General features: G+C 51.3%; 1 protein-coding gene across 1 annotated transcript in view; it reads left to right on the top strand.

Moving 5' to 3' along the window:
- The window catches only part of LOC119120192 (USP6 N-terminal-like protein), a 59,212-nt gene that overhangs the window by 24,802 nt on the left and 18,832 nt on the right, over positions 1-15,578 (top strand). The window contains exon 2 of the mRNA XM_037246843.1: positions 2,751-2,822. Within this exon, the coding sequence (XP_037102738.1) occupies positions 2,757-2,822 (66 nt within the window). The 5' untranslated portion in view covers positions 2,751-2,756. The remainder of the gene's footprint in view (positions 1-2,750; positions 2,823-15,578) is intronic.

Here is a 15,578-nt window from a genome sequence, read left to right as displayed (position 1 = left end):
TGGGGGTGAAACATTTTGCTATACTATTGTCACTTCCCTTAAAATACAGTATACATTACAAGACAACCAACACACTCCCTGAACCGTCACATTGTTGTGGTGGAGGGATTTTTGTGTCAATTATCCTAGGAGCTAAGCCAGGGGTGGGCAAACGTTTTGACTCGCGGGCCGAACTGGGTTCTAAATTTGGACCGGAGGGCCGAACCAGGAGCAGATGGACGTAGTGTTTGTGTGAAGTAATATAAGCGACCTGTAAAGGTCATTGCATAAAAGATTTTGGCCTTTAGTAGGTAGTAAAGCATGGATATTCCAAACAAGTTTTTTGAAAACAAATGCATTTATTAACAGCATTAAAAAAAAAAAAAATTCACTGAAAAACTGTTATCAGTGATTCTCATAAAATACGACACTATTATTATGAATAACAGTCTCCATCACTTCAGTGCCTGCAGGTCAGATTAATGAAAAATGTTTATCTTATGAGATCACATCAAACAGCAAACATTCTGACCAAATATATCATCTTGAAGAATCGGTGAAAGCATACATCCAAATAAAGTAATCAAAACGGCAACACGGTGAGGGGTATCTGAACATCAGAGCAGAGTTTTAACTCACAAACACCTGGTAACAGAGGTGAGGAAACGGGAAACACTTCCTTAAAGTAAGCCTTAAGAACTTTACAGGTTAAGATTAGTCGCAAACAGGTGGTGCATCAATGTCCTTGAGCATCCTGCATTGTTTGAAAATGAGAATGGTCGCTAGTTTCAATCCCTGCTATGTGTACAAATCATATTCAAAATGCATTTTTTTACAACAAACTTGAGAGCCTCCCCTTCATTTTCAGTGGGAACAGTGTTGTTGGTCTCCCTTTTTTGATAGTGCATCATAGTCTGGAGTAAAATTTGTTGTGGCAATTCTTAGGAGAGATCCGTTTACCTCGATCTGTGACGGGTTGATGTGGCTGAACGTCACGTCGCGTACGTCGAGCCAAATTGGCCACTCTTTTAACATTCGGCACTCACTTCTTTTCTTCGGGCCACTCATTTTAATGGAAGGATTCCAGCGGAAGGTTTGTGGGTGGCTTTAGCGTAAAACTGTATCTGAAAGCTCAGCGAGCGAATTACAAGAATGCTGTCGTCACAGCCCACGCTCTAAATTCGGGACTGATACAAATAGAGCGCGAGTGCGCCATGTCCGTACTACTGAGTACGTACGTACACGCACTTGTGAGTGTGCACCGAGCTTTCTGACACGGCTTCCGGTAGTAAATGCGCAGGCGAGTGGTTCCCCATCTACTGGGGAAACGCAGTCATTGCAGGCAAAATGACAAAAAAAAAAGTTTAATAATACAATTAATTCAGGGTTGGCGGGCCGGATTAAACGGTCCCGTGGGCCGGATGTGGCCCGCGGGCCGTAGTTTGCCCACCCCTGAGCTAAGCTGTCAGGGGCAGAGTGTCACTGCCAGGGTCTCTTATGCCAAATAAGCTAAAGGACCAAACAAAGCCAAGCTCAAATAGTCAACTTGACCCCGGATGAGTGGAAGAGAATGGATGGATGCTACAGCGGAAGTAAGATGGCGGCGCGTGCACACGCTGCGGCCTCTCTCTGTCCCGAACGGTGTTTTGTTTTGTCGTTTAATGTGGGTTTGTCCGCCAGTTTTGTGTGTTTGTCTCGTCGTACCGGGTTGTGCTTCAAGTGCGGCGGGCTGGTTCTGCTCGACATCGGCGAAAGCGAGTTTTGTGGCGATCTGAACTTTGAAGCGGGGACATTAAAGGCGCTCGGTCTGCGCCGTCCTGGATCGTCGCCGGACTCGCCTGCTATTCTTCCCCCGGTTGGGCGTCCGGGCCTGGCTGGCGGCCACCCCAGCTCGCCCGGCCGTGCCTTCCATTCTTCTGGCGGACGTTCGATCGCTGGACATCAACATGCCTGCTGAGTTTGGCGGACCGGACAGTGCGTAGCTGCTGTGCGTCTGGAGCGGATGGCGCGCTATCGGGCGGACCGGGCCATTGTACGAGGGGGAACATCACGTGGAGGTGGACTGTGCGTCTGCATCCGTGAAGAATGGTGCCGGGACTTTGTTGTGGGATGCCAGCACTGCTCGCCACTGGCGAAGTTTGTGATCTCCGGGCTGTTGGGGTCCTGAACTCTCTCCCCGTTGTTTTACTTGTGTGTTAATCGTGTGCTGTGTCTCGTCACCGTGGGATAGGGGGAACGGTATTTCGGTTTCTTTGTGTGTCCTAGCATGAAGGAATTGACAATAAAGCTGACTCTGACTCTGACTCTGACTCTGACAGATGCTGCAAACACAGTTGTCTTCGAGGGGTGTCAGAAAGGTTCCAAGACTGGTGTCAGAAAAGAAATCTTTCTAAGCCAAACTACAATTTTGACCCTTCAATGTGTGCTCGACAATAAAACAGCTCGACTTCAAAGAGATCCTGTGACGTTTGCTTTGTGCAAAGTGCGAGAAAAGCCGAGAGTTGGGACAAGGCAGCTTGTGGATGCTTCACCGTGACAAAGAACTTGCTCACATTTCCCTGAGCATTCAACAGCTCCTGACCGAGAATATCTGTGTAACAGAATAATACTGTTAATCACCATAAACAGTACCAGAAACTCAGCATTATTACAAAAAAATGGCTGCTAAATAGAATTGTTTCTATTAACACATGGAGCCCAATACTGCAAAGTTTTCTTTAGCCTGTTGCACTCGTGTTTTTTTTTACCTGCTTTTTCCTTCTATTCCACAGATTGACATGAAGAAAGACATTGAGACATTAATAGCAGAGGAAAGAGCTGACATCATTTTAAAATATGCCACGGTGAGTCTGTGCCTTAAAGTACAACAGAATGTTTTTACTTAGCTCACAATAACTATAACCCGACATTTTCTACAGTTGTAACATTCAGACAGGAAAGGTATCCGGACTATAAGCCGCTACTTTTTGCACAAGCTTTGAACCCAGCGGCTTGTAGTCCAGTGCGGCGTTGTGACAGATCAGACGGTGCAGCCAAGTCCAGAATGACAAAGACTATTGAGGATAAGGGATGGGGAATTGGAGTGCTGGAGCTCAGGCTGGAACCTGATCGGCTCACGGCGTGGGAGTTGGCTTTAGCCAACGGCTTCATGGAGGAACGCTCTCCATGACGCGCTGGGAAGCAAGTGGGCAGGAGCTGACTTGGTGGAGAGAGCAGCAAAGCGAGCGCGTAGCAAAGTGGGACGCTTGTGGTGATCGTGGTCAGGGACAGGTGAGGAGTCAGGACGGGCAGCGAGCAGAACATGGTCAATAACGGGCAGATGGTTAGGACGGCAAGCAAGACGTGGTCGATAACAAGCAGGTGGTCACGTTCGTTATTTTTGTAAATTAATATTTGGGTCTGCCATACCTTCAGTCAACAGTTTAAAATTTAAATCATCCATCCATCCATCCATCCATCCATCCCTCCATCCATCCCTCCATCCATCCATCCATCCATCCATCCATCCATCCATTTTTTCTTTATTTGGTTGCTCATTCAATTCACATCAATGTTTGAATATAGTAATTATATATTTGTAATACAGAGATTAACAACTAACCATAATATTGACCCCTCCGTGAGTCGTCACCTTATCGTGGTGGAGGGGTTTGCGTGCCCCTATGATCCTAGGAGCCATGTTGTCTGGGGCTTCATGCCCCTGGTAGGGTCACCCATGGGAAACGGGTCCTAGGTGAGGGGCCAGACAAAGCACGGCTCAAAAAGCCCCTTATGATGAAAAAGATATATGGACACAGATTTCCCTCGCCCGGACGCGGGTCACCGGGGCCCCCCTCTGGAGCCAGGCCTGGAGGCGGGGCTCGAAGGCGAGCGTCTGGTGGCCGGGCCTTCGCCCATGGGGCCCGGCCGGGCACAGCCCGAAAAGGAAATGTGGGTCCCCCTTCCCATGGGCTCACCACCTGTGGGAGGGGCCAAAGGGGTCGGGTGCAGTGCAAGCTGGGCGGCGGCCAAAGGCAGGGACCTTGGCGGTCTGATCCCCGGCTGCAGAAGCTGGCTCTTGGGACATGGAATGTCACCTCTCTGGCTGGAAAGGAGCCCGAGCTGGTGTGCGAGGCAGAAAAGTTCCGACTAGATATAGTCGGACTTGCCTCAACGCACAGTTTGGGTTCCGGTTCAAGCCCTCTCGAGAGGGGCTGGACTCTCTTCCACTCTGGAGTTGCCCACGGTGAGAGGCGTCGAGCAGGTGTGGGTATACTTATTGCCCCCCCGGCTGGGCGCCTGCACATTGGGGTTCACCCCGGTGAACGAGAGGGTAGCCTCCCTCCGCCTTCGGGTGGGGGGACGGGTCCTGACTGTTGTTTGTGTCTATGCACCAAACGGCAGCTCAGAGTACCCACCCTTCTTGGAGTCCCTGGAGGAAGTGCTGGAGAGCGCTCCTTCTGGGGACTCCATCGTTCTACTGGGTGACTTCAATGCTCACGTGGGCAATGACAGTGAGACCTGGAAGGGCATGATTGGGAGGAACGGCCCCCCCCGATCTGAACCCGAGCGGTGTTCTATTATTCCAAGATGGCGGCGTCCCAGTTGGCCGCGGCCGCTACGCGTCTCAGCAATCGACGAGGATATTCACAAAATATGTCGCCTAGGACACTACAAACAACACAAAGTTTAGTTTACCCATCCAGTAGAGTAGTGTACGATCGCCAGCGCCTGCTGGAGGTACGGTCATCGAGTGTTTTCGGACTCGTAGCCACAACTACCCTAGTCTGTTTGCGTAGCCTCGGAGTGCTTAGGGCGCTAGCCCCAGGAGCTCACGACGCAGCGGGCTCGCCGGGCAGCACACGCCGGAGGAGGAGTAAGCGTAGGCGGTGTGACCGGCGGCGAAAGCGCGGCTGTCGAGGTGGGCTAACGGCTAAGCTGAGAGCTAACCCCTACAAACCGCCGCTTCCATCCATCTTCCTCTCCAACGTCCGCTCACTGGATAATAAAATGGACCATCTAAAACTGGAACTCTCTTCAAAGAGGGAAGTTAGAAACTGCTGCGCTCTCATCCTGACGGAGACATGGCTGAACTCATCAATGCCGGACAACGCCGTTAGCCTGGAGGGGCTCGCTACATTCCGCGCCGACAGAAACAGCGAGCTAAGCGGTAAATCCCGAGGAGGTGGGCTGTGTGTCTACATCAACAACAACTGGTGCAAAAATGCTAGATCTGTCGCCAGCTTCTGCTCTTCGGACATCGAGCTTTTGACTGTTAACTGCAGACCCTTCTACCTGCCCAGAGAGTTTACTGTTGTTAGCATCACGGCTGTGTACGTGCCTCCTAGCGCTAACACTAAAGAGGCCATGAGGGTTCTCTATCGGACAATCAGTGAGCTGCAATCCACGCACACAGAGGGGGTTTTCATCATTGCTGGGGACTTCAACCAGGCTAGCATGAAGACTATTCTCCCTCATTTTTACCAACACGTGGATTTTCCAACTCGGGGAGAGAACACTCTGGACTTGGTTTACACCAATATAAAGGATGCATTCAGAGCAGCCCCCCGCCCCCACCTCGGCTCTTCAGACCACCTATCTGTTATGCTAACCCCTGCATACAGGCCCCTGCTGATCAGAGCAAAACCCACAGTGAAGCAGGTGAGGGTGTGGTCTGAGGGGGCCATGGAGGCACTCCAGGACTGCTTTGAGTGCTCTGACTGGGACATGTTCAAATCAGCAGCAACATATGACAATCAGATCAACATTGATGAGTACGCCATGACTGTGTCAGCCTACATCAACAAATGCTCCGAGGACGTCAGCACCACTAAGAACATCATCACCCGAGCCAACCAACGACCCTGGATGACTGAGGATGTACGTCATACGCTACGAGCACGGAACTCAGCCTTCAAGTCTGGCGACAAGGAGGCACTGAGGACAGCGAGAGCCAACTTGAATCGTGCCATCAGGCTAGCGAAGCGAAGCCACAGTCGGAAAATTCAGGATTTTTTCCACGACGCCAATAACACCAGGAGTATGTGGCAAGGCATACGGGCGATCACGGACTACAACTCACCCTCCCCCCCGGTGGGTGAGGTTGATGCTGACTTCCTAAATGGTCTAAATAACTTCTTTGGGCGTTTTGAGGCACTAAACAGCACTCCGGCAGTTAAAACTGTTCCCCACCAGGAAGAGGAGGCCCTCTGCCTTGACTCAGCCGACGTGTGGAAGACTCTGAGAAGAGTCAACCCACGTAAGGCCCCAGGCCCCGACAACATACCTGGGCGGGTGTTCAAGGAATGTGCAGGCCAGCTGGCTGGTGTCATCACAGACATTTTTAACATCTCGCTGGACCAAGCCAAAGTGCCAGTGTGCTTCAAGGCTGCCTCCATCATTCCGGTGCCGAAGAAACCTCAAATCACCTCATGGAATGACTACAGACCTGTGGCACTGACTCCCATCATGATGAAGTGCTTCGAAAGGCTGCTCAAAGATTACATCGTCTCCAGACTCCCCCCAACATTCGATCCGTTCCAGTTTGCCTACCGGCAGAACCGCTCCACTGAGGATGCCATCTCCTCCGTTCTTCACCTGAGCCTGGCTCACCTGGAGGAGAGGAACACCCACGTGCGGTTGCTGTTCCTGGACTTCAGCTCAGCGTTTAACACCATCATTCCACAACATCTGGTGGAAAAACTGGAACACCTGGGCTTCAGCACCCCCCTTCGGAACTGGCTGCTAGACTTCCTCACCAACAGACCTCAGTCAGTCCGGGTCGGACAGAACACCTCAGATGTCATCACCCTCAGCACAGGCTCCCCTCAGGGCTGCGTCCTGAGCCCCCTGCTGTTCACCCTGATGACACACGACTGCGCCCCCAGGTTCACCACCAATCACATCGTGAAGTTTGCAGACGACACAACGGTGGTGGGCCTCATCAGGGACAACAACGACCTGGACTACAGAGAGGAGGTGGAGCATTTGGTGGGCTGGTGCAGAGAAAATAGCCTGATCCTGAATGTGGAGAAGACGAAGGAGATCATCGTCGACTTCAGGAAGAACCAGCCTCACCACGCTCCACTGATCATCAACAGCTCAGCTGTGGAGGTGGTCAGCAGCACTAAATTCCTGGGAGTCCACATCACAGACGACCTCACCTGGACTGTGAACACCACAACACTGGTCAAGAGGGCACAGAAGCGCTTGTACTTCCTGCGGAGGATGAGGAGAGCCCACCTGCCCCCACCCATCATGAGGACGTTCTACCGAAGCACCATAGAGAGCATTCTGACAAGCTGTCTCTCGGTGTGGTGTGGAGGTTGCAGCGCCTCCGATTGGAAAGATTAAGATTAAAGATTAAAGTCCCAATGATCGTCACACACACACCTGGGTGTGGTGAAATTTGTTCTCTGCATTTAACCCATTCCCATGTGATTTTGATCCATCCCCTGGGGGAGAGGGGAGCAGTGAGCAGCAGCGGTGCCGCGCTCGGGAATCAGTTGGTGATCTAACCCCCCAATTCCAACCCTTAATGCTGAGTGCCAAGCAGGGAGGCAATGGGTCCCATTTTTATAGTCTTTGGTATGACCCGGCCGGGGTTTGAACCCACAACCTTCCAGTCTCAGGGCGGACACTCTACCACTAGGCCACTGAGCTGCACCTGAGGAGAGTGGTGAGGACAGCAGAGAGGATCATCGGGGCTCCTCTTCCCTCCATTCAGGATTTGTCATCCCAGCGCTGCGTGTCCCAAGCCCGAAATATTATCAGTGACCCATCACACCCCCACCATGGACTGTTCTCCCTGCTGCCCTCTGGGAAGAGGTTTCGCAGCATCCGCTGCAGGTCCACCAGGTTCTGCAATAGTTTTTTCCCTGCTGTCGTCAGACTGTTGAACATTCAAACGTAGCATTCCTCTGCACACTTGTAAATACTGCTTTTGTCTCCTGCACTGTTCACATACTTTATCACTGCTGCACTTTGTACTTTATAATTATCTTATTTCATATTTTTATATAGAATGTCACTTTTTTTAACCAGCCGAAATACCTCTACATTGTTGAAAGCCGTATGCAACGAAATTTCGTTTTGTACACACCTAGTGTTGACAAAATGACAATAAAGTTCTGTCTAAGTCTAAGTCTAAGTCTATTGGACTTCTGTGCTCGACACGGATTTCTATAATGAACACCATGTTCAACCATAAGGGTGTCCATGTGTGCACTTGGCACCAGGACACCCTAGGCCGCAGTTCGATGATCGACTTTGTAGTCGTGTCATCGGATTTGCGGCCGGATGTTTTGGACACTCGGGCGAAGAGAGGGGCGGAGCTGTCAACTGATCACCACCTGGTGGTGGGTTGGCTCCGATGGTGGGGGAAGATGCCGGTCCGACCTGGCAGACCCAAACGCTCTGTGAGGGTCTGCTGGGAACGTCTGGCGGAATCCCCTGTCAGGAAGAGCTTCAACTCCCACCTCCGGCAGAGCTTTTCCCACGTCCCGGGGGAGGCGGGTACATTGAGTCCGAGTGGACCTTGTTCCGCGCCTCCATTTTTGAGGCGGCCGACCGGAGCTGTGGCCGGAAGGTCATTGGTGCCTGTCGTGGCGGCAATCCCTGAACCCGCTGGTGGACACCGGCGGTAAGGGATGCCGTCAAGCTGAAGAAGGAGTCCTATCGGGCCGTTTTGGCCTGCGGGACTCCTGAGGCAGCTGACAGGTACCGGATGGCCAAGCGGAACGCGGCTTCGGCGGTTGCTGAGGCAAAAACCCGGACGTGGGAGGAGTTTGGCGAGGCCATGGAGAATGACTTCCGGACGGCTTCGAGGAAATTCTGGTCCACCATCCGGCGTCTCAGGAGGGGGAAGCAGTGCAACGTCAACACTGTTTACAGTGGAGATGGCGTGCTGCTGACCTCGACTCGGGACGTCTTAGAGACTTAGACTTAGACAAACTTTGTCATTTTGTCAACACTGGGTGTACACAAAACGAAATTACGTTGCATGCGGCTTTCAACAATGTAGTGGTATAGCGGCTGGTTAAAAAGTGACATTCTATATAAAAATATGAAATAAGATAAGTATAAAGTACAAAGTGCAGCAGTGATAAAGTATGTAAACAGTGCAGGAGACAAAAACAGTATTTACAAGTGTGCAGAGGAATGCTACGTTTGAATGTTCAACAGTATGACGACAGCAGGGAAAAAACTATTGCAGAACCTGGTGGACCTGCAGCGGATGCTGCGAAACCTCTTCCCAGAGGGCAGCAGGGAGAACAGTCCATGGTGGGGGTGTGATGGGTCACTGATAATATTACGGGCTCGGGACACGCAGCGCTGGGATGACAAGTCCTGAATGGAGGGAAGAGGAGCCCCGATGATCCTCTCTGCTGTCCTCACCACTCTCCTCAGGTTCTTCCAATCGGAGGCGCTGCAACCTCCACAACACACCGAGAGACAGCTTGTCAGAATGCTCTCTATGGTGCTTCGGTAGAACGTCCTCATGATGGGTGGGGGCAGGTGGGCTCTCCTCATCCTCCGCAGGAAGTACAAGCGCTTCTGTGCCCTCTTGACCAGTGTTGTGGTGTTCACAGTCCAGGTGAGGTCGTCTGTGATGTGGACCCCCAGGAATTTAGTGCTGCTGACCACCTCCACAGCTGAGCTGTCGATGATCAGTGGAGCGTGGTGAGGCTGGTTCTTCCTGAAGTCGACGATGATCTCCTTCGTCTTCTCCACATTCAGGATCAGGCTATTGTCTCTGCACCAGCCCACCAACTGCTCCACCTCCTCTCTGTAGTCCAGGTCGTTGTTGTCCCTGATGAGGCCCACCACCGTTGTGTCGTCTGCAAACTTCACGATGTGATTGGTGGTGAACCTGGGGGCGCAGTCGTGTGTCATCAGGGTGAACAGTAGGGGGCTCAGGACGCAGCCCTGAGGGGAGCCTGTGCTGAGGGTGATGACATCTGAGGTGTTCTGTCCGACCCGGACTGACTGAGGTCTGTTGGTGAGGAAGTCTAGCAGCCAGTTTCGAAGGGGGGTGCTGAAGCCCAGGTGTTCCAGTTTTTTCACCAGATGCTGTGGAATGATGGTGTTATTCAAGTATTCAAGATGGCGGCGCCCCAGTTGGCCGCGGCCGCTACGGGTCTCAACAACCGACGAGTATTTTCACAAAATATGTCGCCTAGGACACTACAAACAACATAAAGTTTAGTTTATCCATCCAGTAGATTAGTGTATGATCGCCAGCGCCTGCTGGAGGTACGGTCATCAAGTGTTTTCGGACTCGTAGCCACAACTACCCTAGTCTGTTAACGTAGCCTCGGAGTGCTTAGGGCGCTAGCCCCAGAAGCTCACGATGCAGCGGGCTCGCCGGGCAGCACACGCCGGAGCAGGAGTAAGCGTAGGCGGTGTGACCGGCGGCGAAAGCGCGGCTGTCGAGGTGGGCTAACGGCTAAGCTTAAAGCTAACCCCTACAAACCGCCGCTTCCATCCATCTTCCTCTCCAACGTCCGCTCACTGGATAATAAAATGGACCATCTACAACTGGAACTCTCTTCAAAGAGGGAGGCTAGAAACTGCTGCGCTCTCATCCTGACGGAGACATGGCTGAACTCATCAATACCGGACAACGCCGTTAGCCTGGAGGGGCTCGCTACATTCCGCGCCGACAGAAACAGCGAGCTAAGCGGTAAATCCCGAGGAGGTGGGCTGTGTGTCTACATCAACAACAACTGGTGCAAAAATGCTAGATCTGTCGCCAGCTTCTGCTCTTCGGACATCGAGCTTTTGACTGTTAACTGCAGACCCTTCTACCTGCCCAGAGAGTTTACTGTTGTTCGCATCACGGCTGTGTATGTGCCTCCTAGCGCTAATACTAAAGAGGCCATGAGTGTTCTCTATCGGACAATCAGTGAGCTGCAATCCACGCACACAGAGGGTGTTTTCATCATTGCTGGGGACTTCAACCAGGCTAACATGAAGACTATTCTCCCTCATTTTTACCAACACGTGGATTTTCCAACTCGGGGAGAGAACACTCTGGACTTGGTTTACACCAATATAAAGGATGCATTCAGAGCAGCCCCCCGCCCCCACCTCGGCTCTTCAGACCACCTATCTGTTATGCTAATCCCTGCATACAGGCCCCTGCTGATCAGAGCAAAACCCACAGTGAAGCAGGTGAGGGTGTGGTCTGAGGGGGCCATGGAGGCACTCCAGGACTGCTTTGAGTGCTCTGACTGGGACATGTTCAAATCAGCAGCAACACATGACAATCAGATCGACATTGATGAGTACGCCATGACTGTGTCAGCCTACATCAACAAATGCTCCGAGGACATCAGCACCACTAAGAACATCATCACCCGAGCCAACCAACGACCCTGGATGACTGAGGAGGTACGTCATACGCTACGAGCACGGAACTCAGCCTTCAAGTCTGGCGACAAGGAGGCACTGAGGACAGCGAGAGCCAACTTGAACCGTGCCATCAGGCTAGCGAAGCGAAGCCACAGTCGAAAAATTCAGGATTTTTTCCACGACGCCAATAACACCAGGAGTATGTGGCAAGGCATACGGGCGATCACGGACTACAACTTACCCTCCCCCCCCGGTGGGTGAGGTTGATGCTGACTTCCTAAATGGTCTAAATAACTTGTACTTCCTGCGGAGGATGAGGAGAGCCCACCTGCCCCCACCCATCATGAGGACGTTCTACCGAAGCACCATAGAGAGCATTCTGACAAGCTGTCTCTCGGTGTGGTGTGGAGGCAACTGGGGCGCCGTCGTGTGTCGGTGGGGAGAATACTTCGAAGACCTCCTCAATTCCACCGACACGCCTTCCATTGTGGAAGCAGGGCCTGGGGACTCTGAGGCGGACTCTCCAATCTCTGGGGTTGAAGTCACTGAGGTAGTTAAACAACTCCTCGGTGGCAAGGCCCCGGGGGTGGATGAAATCCGCCCGGATTTCTTAAGGGCTCTGGATGTTGTGGGGCTGTCATGGCTGACACGTCTCTACAACATCGCGTGGACATCGGGGACAGTGCCTCTGGATTGGCAGACTGGGGTGGTGGTTCCCCTCTTTAAGAAGGGGGACCGGAGGGTGTGTTCCAATTACAGGGGAATTACACTCCTCAGCCTCCCTGGTAAGGTCTATTCAGGGGTGCTGGAGAGGAGGGTCCGTCGGGAGGTCGAACCTCGGATTCAGGAGGAACAGTGTGGCTTTCGTCCTGGCCGTGGAACAGTGGACCAGCTCTTCACCCTCAGCAGGATCCTCGAGGGTGCATGGGAGTTCGCCCAACCAGTCCACATGTGTTTTGTGGACTTGGAGAAGGCGTTCGACCGTGTCCCTCGGGAGGTTCTGTGGGGGGTGCTTCGGGAGTACGGGGTACCGAGCCAACTGATAAGGGCGGTTCGGTCCCTGTATCACCGATGCCAGAGTTTGGTCCGCATTTCCGGCAGTAAGTCGGATTCGTTCCCAGTGAGGGTTGGACTCCGCCAAGGCTGCCCTTTGTCACCGATTCTGTTCATAATTTTTATGGACAGAATTTCTAGGCGCAGCCGAGGCGTTGAGGGTGTCCGGTTTGGGGACCTCAGCATCGCGTCTCTGCTTTTTGCAGACGACGTGGTGCTGTTGGCTTCTTCAGGCCGTGATCTCCAGCTCTCACTTGAGCGGTTCGCAGCCGAGTGTGAAGCGGTCGGGATGAGGGTCAGCACCTCCAAATCCGAGTCCATGGTCCTCGATCGGAAAAGGGTGGAATGCCCTCTCCGGATCGGGGAGGAGATCCTGCCCCAAGTGGAGGAGTTTAAGTATCTTGGGGTCTTGTTCACGAGTGAGGGGAGGATGGAGCGCGAGATCGACAGGCGGATCGATGCAGCGTCGGCAGTAATGCGGACTCTGTACCGGTCCGTCGTGGTAAAGAGAGAGCTGAGCCAAAAGGCAAAGCTCTCAATTTACCGGTCGATTTACGCTCCTACCCTCACCTATGGTCACGAGCTATGGGTCGTGACCGAAAGAACGAGATCCCGGATACAAGCGGCCGAAATGAGTTTTTCTCCGCAGGATGTCCGGGCTCTCCCTTAGAGATAGGGTGAGAAGTTCGGTCATCCGGGAGAGACTCGGAGTAGAGTCGCTGCTCCTCCACGTTGAGAGGAGCCAGATGAGGTGGCTCGGGCATCTCATCAGGATGCCTCCTGGACGCCTCCCTGGGGAGGTGTTCCGGGCATGTCCCACCGGTAGGAAACCCCGGGGACGACCCAGGACGCGCTGGAGAGACTATGTCTCTCAGCTGGCCTGGGAACGCCTTGGGATCCCCCGGGATGAGCTAGATGAAGTGGCTGGGGAGAGGGAAGTCTGGGAGTCCCTCCTGAAGCTGCTGCCCCCGCGACCCGACCCCGGATAAGCGGAAGAAGATGGATGGATGGATGGATAATATTGAGATGTTCATTTTAATCTAGAAAATGTACCCTAGGAAGATCTCTACCAATAGAGAGGAAAAGTAAAAATATTTTTATATGTTGTTCTTTTATAAATGATTATTTTTATTATTATTATTTATCAAAACATGCACTGTCTTAGGGAGGGAATACCCCCAGCCAAACTATTAAAAAAAACTGCGACTTATAGTCCGGAAAACACGGTATTTTGCTTTGTGTTACTCTAGGACAGTGGTTCCCAAAGTGGGCGGTACTGCCCCCCTGGGGGCGGTGGAAAGATCTGGGGGGGCGGTGAGGAAGAAAGGGGCGGTAGGGGGGCGGCAGTCGATTTGTACACAACACGCCGCTCTGGCCCAGTCAGATCCGACAGCATAGACTACAAAAGCAAAAGCTCAGGTTTGTAATTTCAAGCTTGTAATGTTCAGAATTTTATCTTATAATAAAAACCGCATTCTGGCGGTCAACATCATCTTGAGTTCAAGTCAACAAGAAATTGGGGACTCGCCAGAACGCGCCGTGTTGTGTTGTGTTGAGCTGGTTAGGGCAGTGGTCCCCAACCACGGGGCCGCGGACCGGTACCGGTCCGTGGGTCACTTGGTACCGGGCCGCCAAGCCGCACAGAATTTTTTTTTTTATCGACGATCAATTAATTCAGGTCAAGACACTCGTCCCGGTCACGTGACATGTTTCCCCAGTCGAGCCCGCAAAGCTAATATGTGGCGACAGGCTAACTAACCAGGCAGTGAAGCATTCAAAACTGCTTCAACACATGGAGACCAAGCATCCTGCAATAAAAGACAAACCTTAAATCACTTCGGGTGTCATTGTCTCCGATTACGTCTAGATGGGACCGGCTCGTTTCTGAGAAACAAACTCAGTGCTCCCACTAATTCAACGTAATGGTAATGATATTATAAATGTATTATTTATTTATTTATATAAATGTATTATTTATTTATATAAATGCCGGTCCGCGAAAATATTTCTGACATGTAACCGGTCCGTGGCGCAAAAAAGGTTGGGGACCACTGCCTTAGATCACGTCCGCCACCATTTTATGTGAGTAAATGGAAGAAAATGAATACATGAGAGGGTAAACTTGCTTTTCATACCTTCAATGTTGTCATTTTTGTCTTTAAGTAGGCCTATTTATGAAATTTAGTAGAACGGGGCTTCAGTGCAGTCACCTTGCTTCTTTCCAAGCAAAGAAACCGACTGAAAATTACTGACCGCGGGGATCTACGACTTCTTAGTGAGTTCCAGCCTGATGTTGAGAAGCTTATGTCCCTGCACCAAGCACATCCATCCCATTAATATTACGTGAGACAATGAAGGTTACTGATGGAATGTTTATTTACGATTCTATGTTGCTGAAACAGTTAAAACTGCTAAAAAATAAATTGGTTTACTAAATACTAAATTGGGTTTTATTTGTGAAATACACATTTGTGTTTAACCTTTCTCTTTTCAAATTGCAGCAAACCAAATATCAAGAAAGAGGTGTTTGTTTCCATATGTGCCTTAGGGGGGGGGGGGCGCTAGGAATTCACTGGGGAGCCAAAGGGGGCGCCAGCCTGCAAAGGTTTGGGAACCACTGCTCTAGGATGAAAACATAAACTAGTGTGGGTGTGCGCAGGTCGATGAATTCGTGTTGCCAAAGGCATTTACAGTGGCTGTGCATGTGATGGGGGGAATGAGGACCAATTCTATTCGTTAAAATGAAGTATGAAACAGCTCTAAATTGTCAACAAGATAAAGCAACCTTATTGAAATGTTTTCAGACTATACTGGTTGAGTGGAAATGTTTGAAGAAATGCTGAACAGTGGCCATAAACTCATTCTTTTCATCAGTCACCCAGAACGACATCAGTGTCTTGTAGATTTTTGAGGATAGATTGACAGGTAGACATGGATAAATGAATACTTTTTGTACATTAATAAAGGTTGTTGTTAAAGCAGAATTGCTCATCGAGTTAGTTGGTAACTTTATAGAGGCTAATGTGGAGATGGAAGATGGACAGTGAGGTTAAATTTTGCTCAATGTCTGAGAGGTGGGGTGTGCAGTGGACGGGTGAACTCTGTCTAGCCTTAGCAACAGCTGTGACACTGATTGACATTCCCATATTCCGGGCTAAATTCTCAGTGGGAGAGACTCGTGCATTCTAATGAAGGTTTGTAGTTGGATCATA

Source organism: Syngnathus acus, chromosome 3, assembly GCF_901709675.1.
Source record: "Syngnathus acus chromosome 3, fSynAcu1.2, whole genome shotgun sequence".
Classification (NCBI taxonomy): domain Eukaryota; kingdom Metazoa; phylum Chordata; class Actinopteri; order Syngnathiformes; family Syngnathidae; genus Syngnathus; species Syngnathus acus.
The sequence above is the reverse complement of the archived record's forward strand: the minus strand, read 5'-3'. Positions and strand labels throughout refer to the sequence as shown.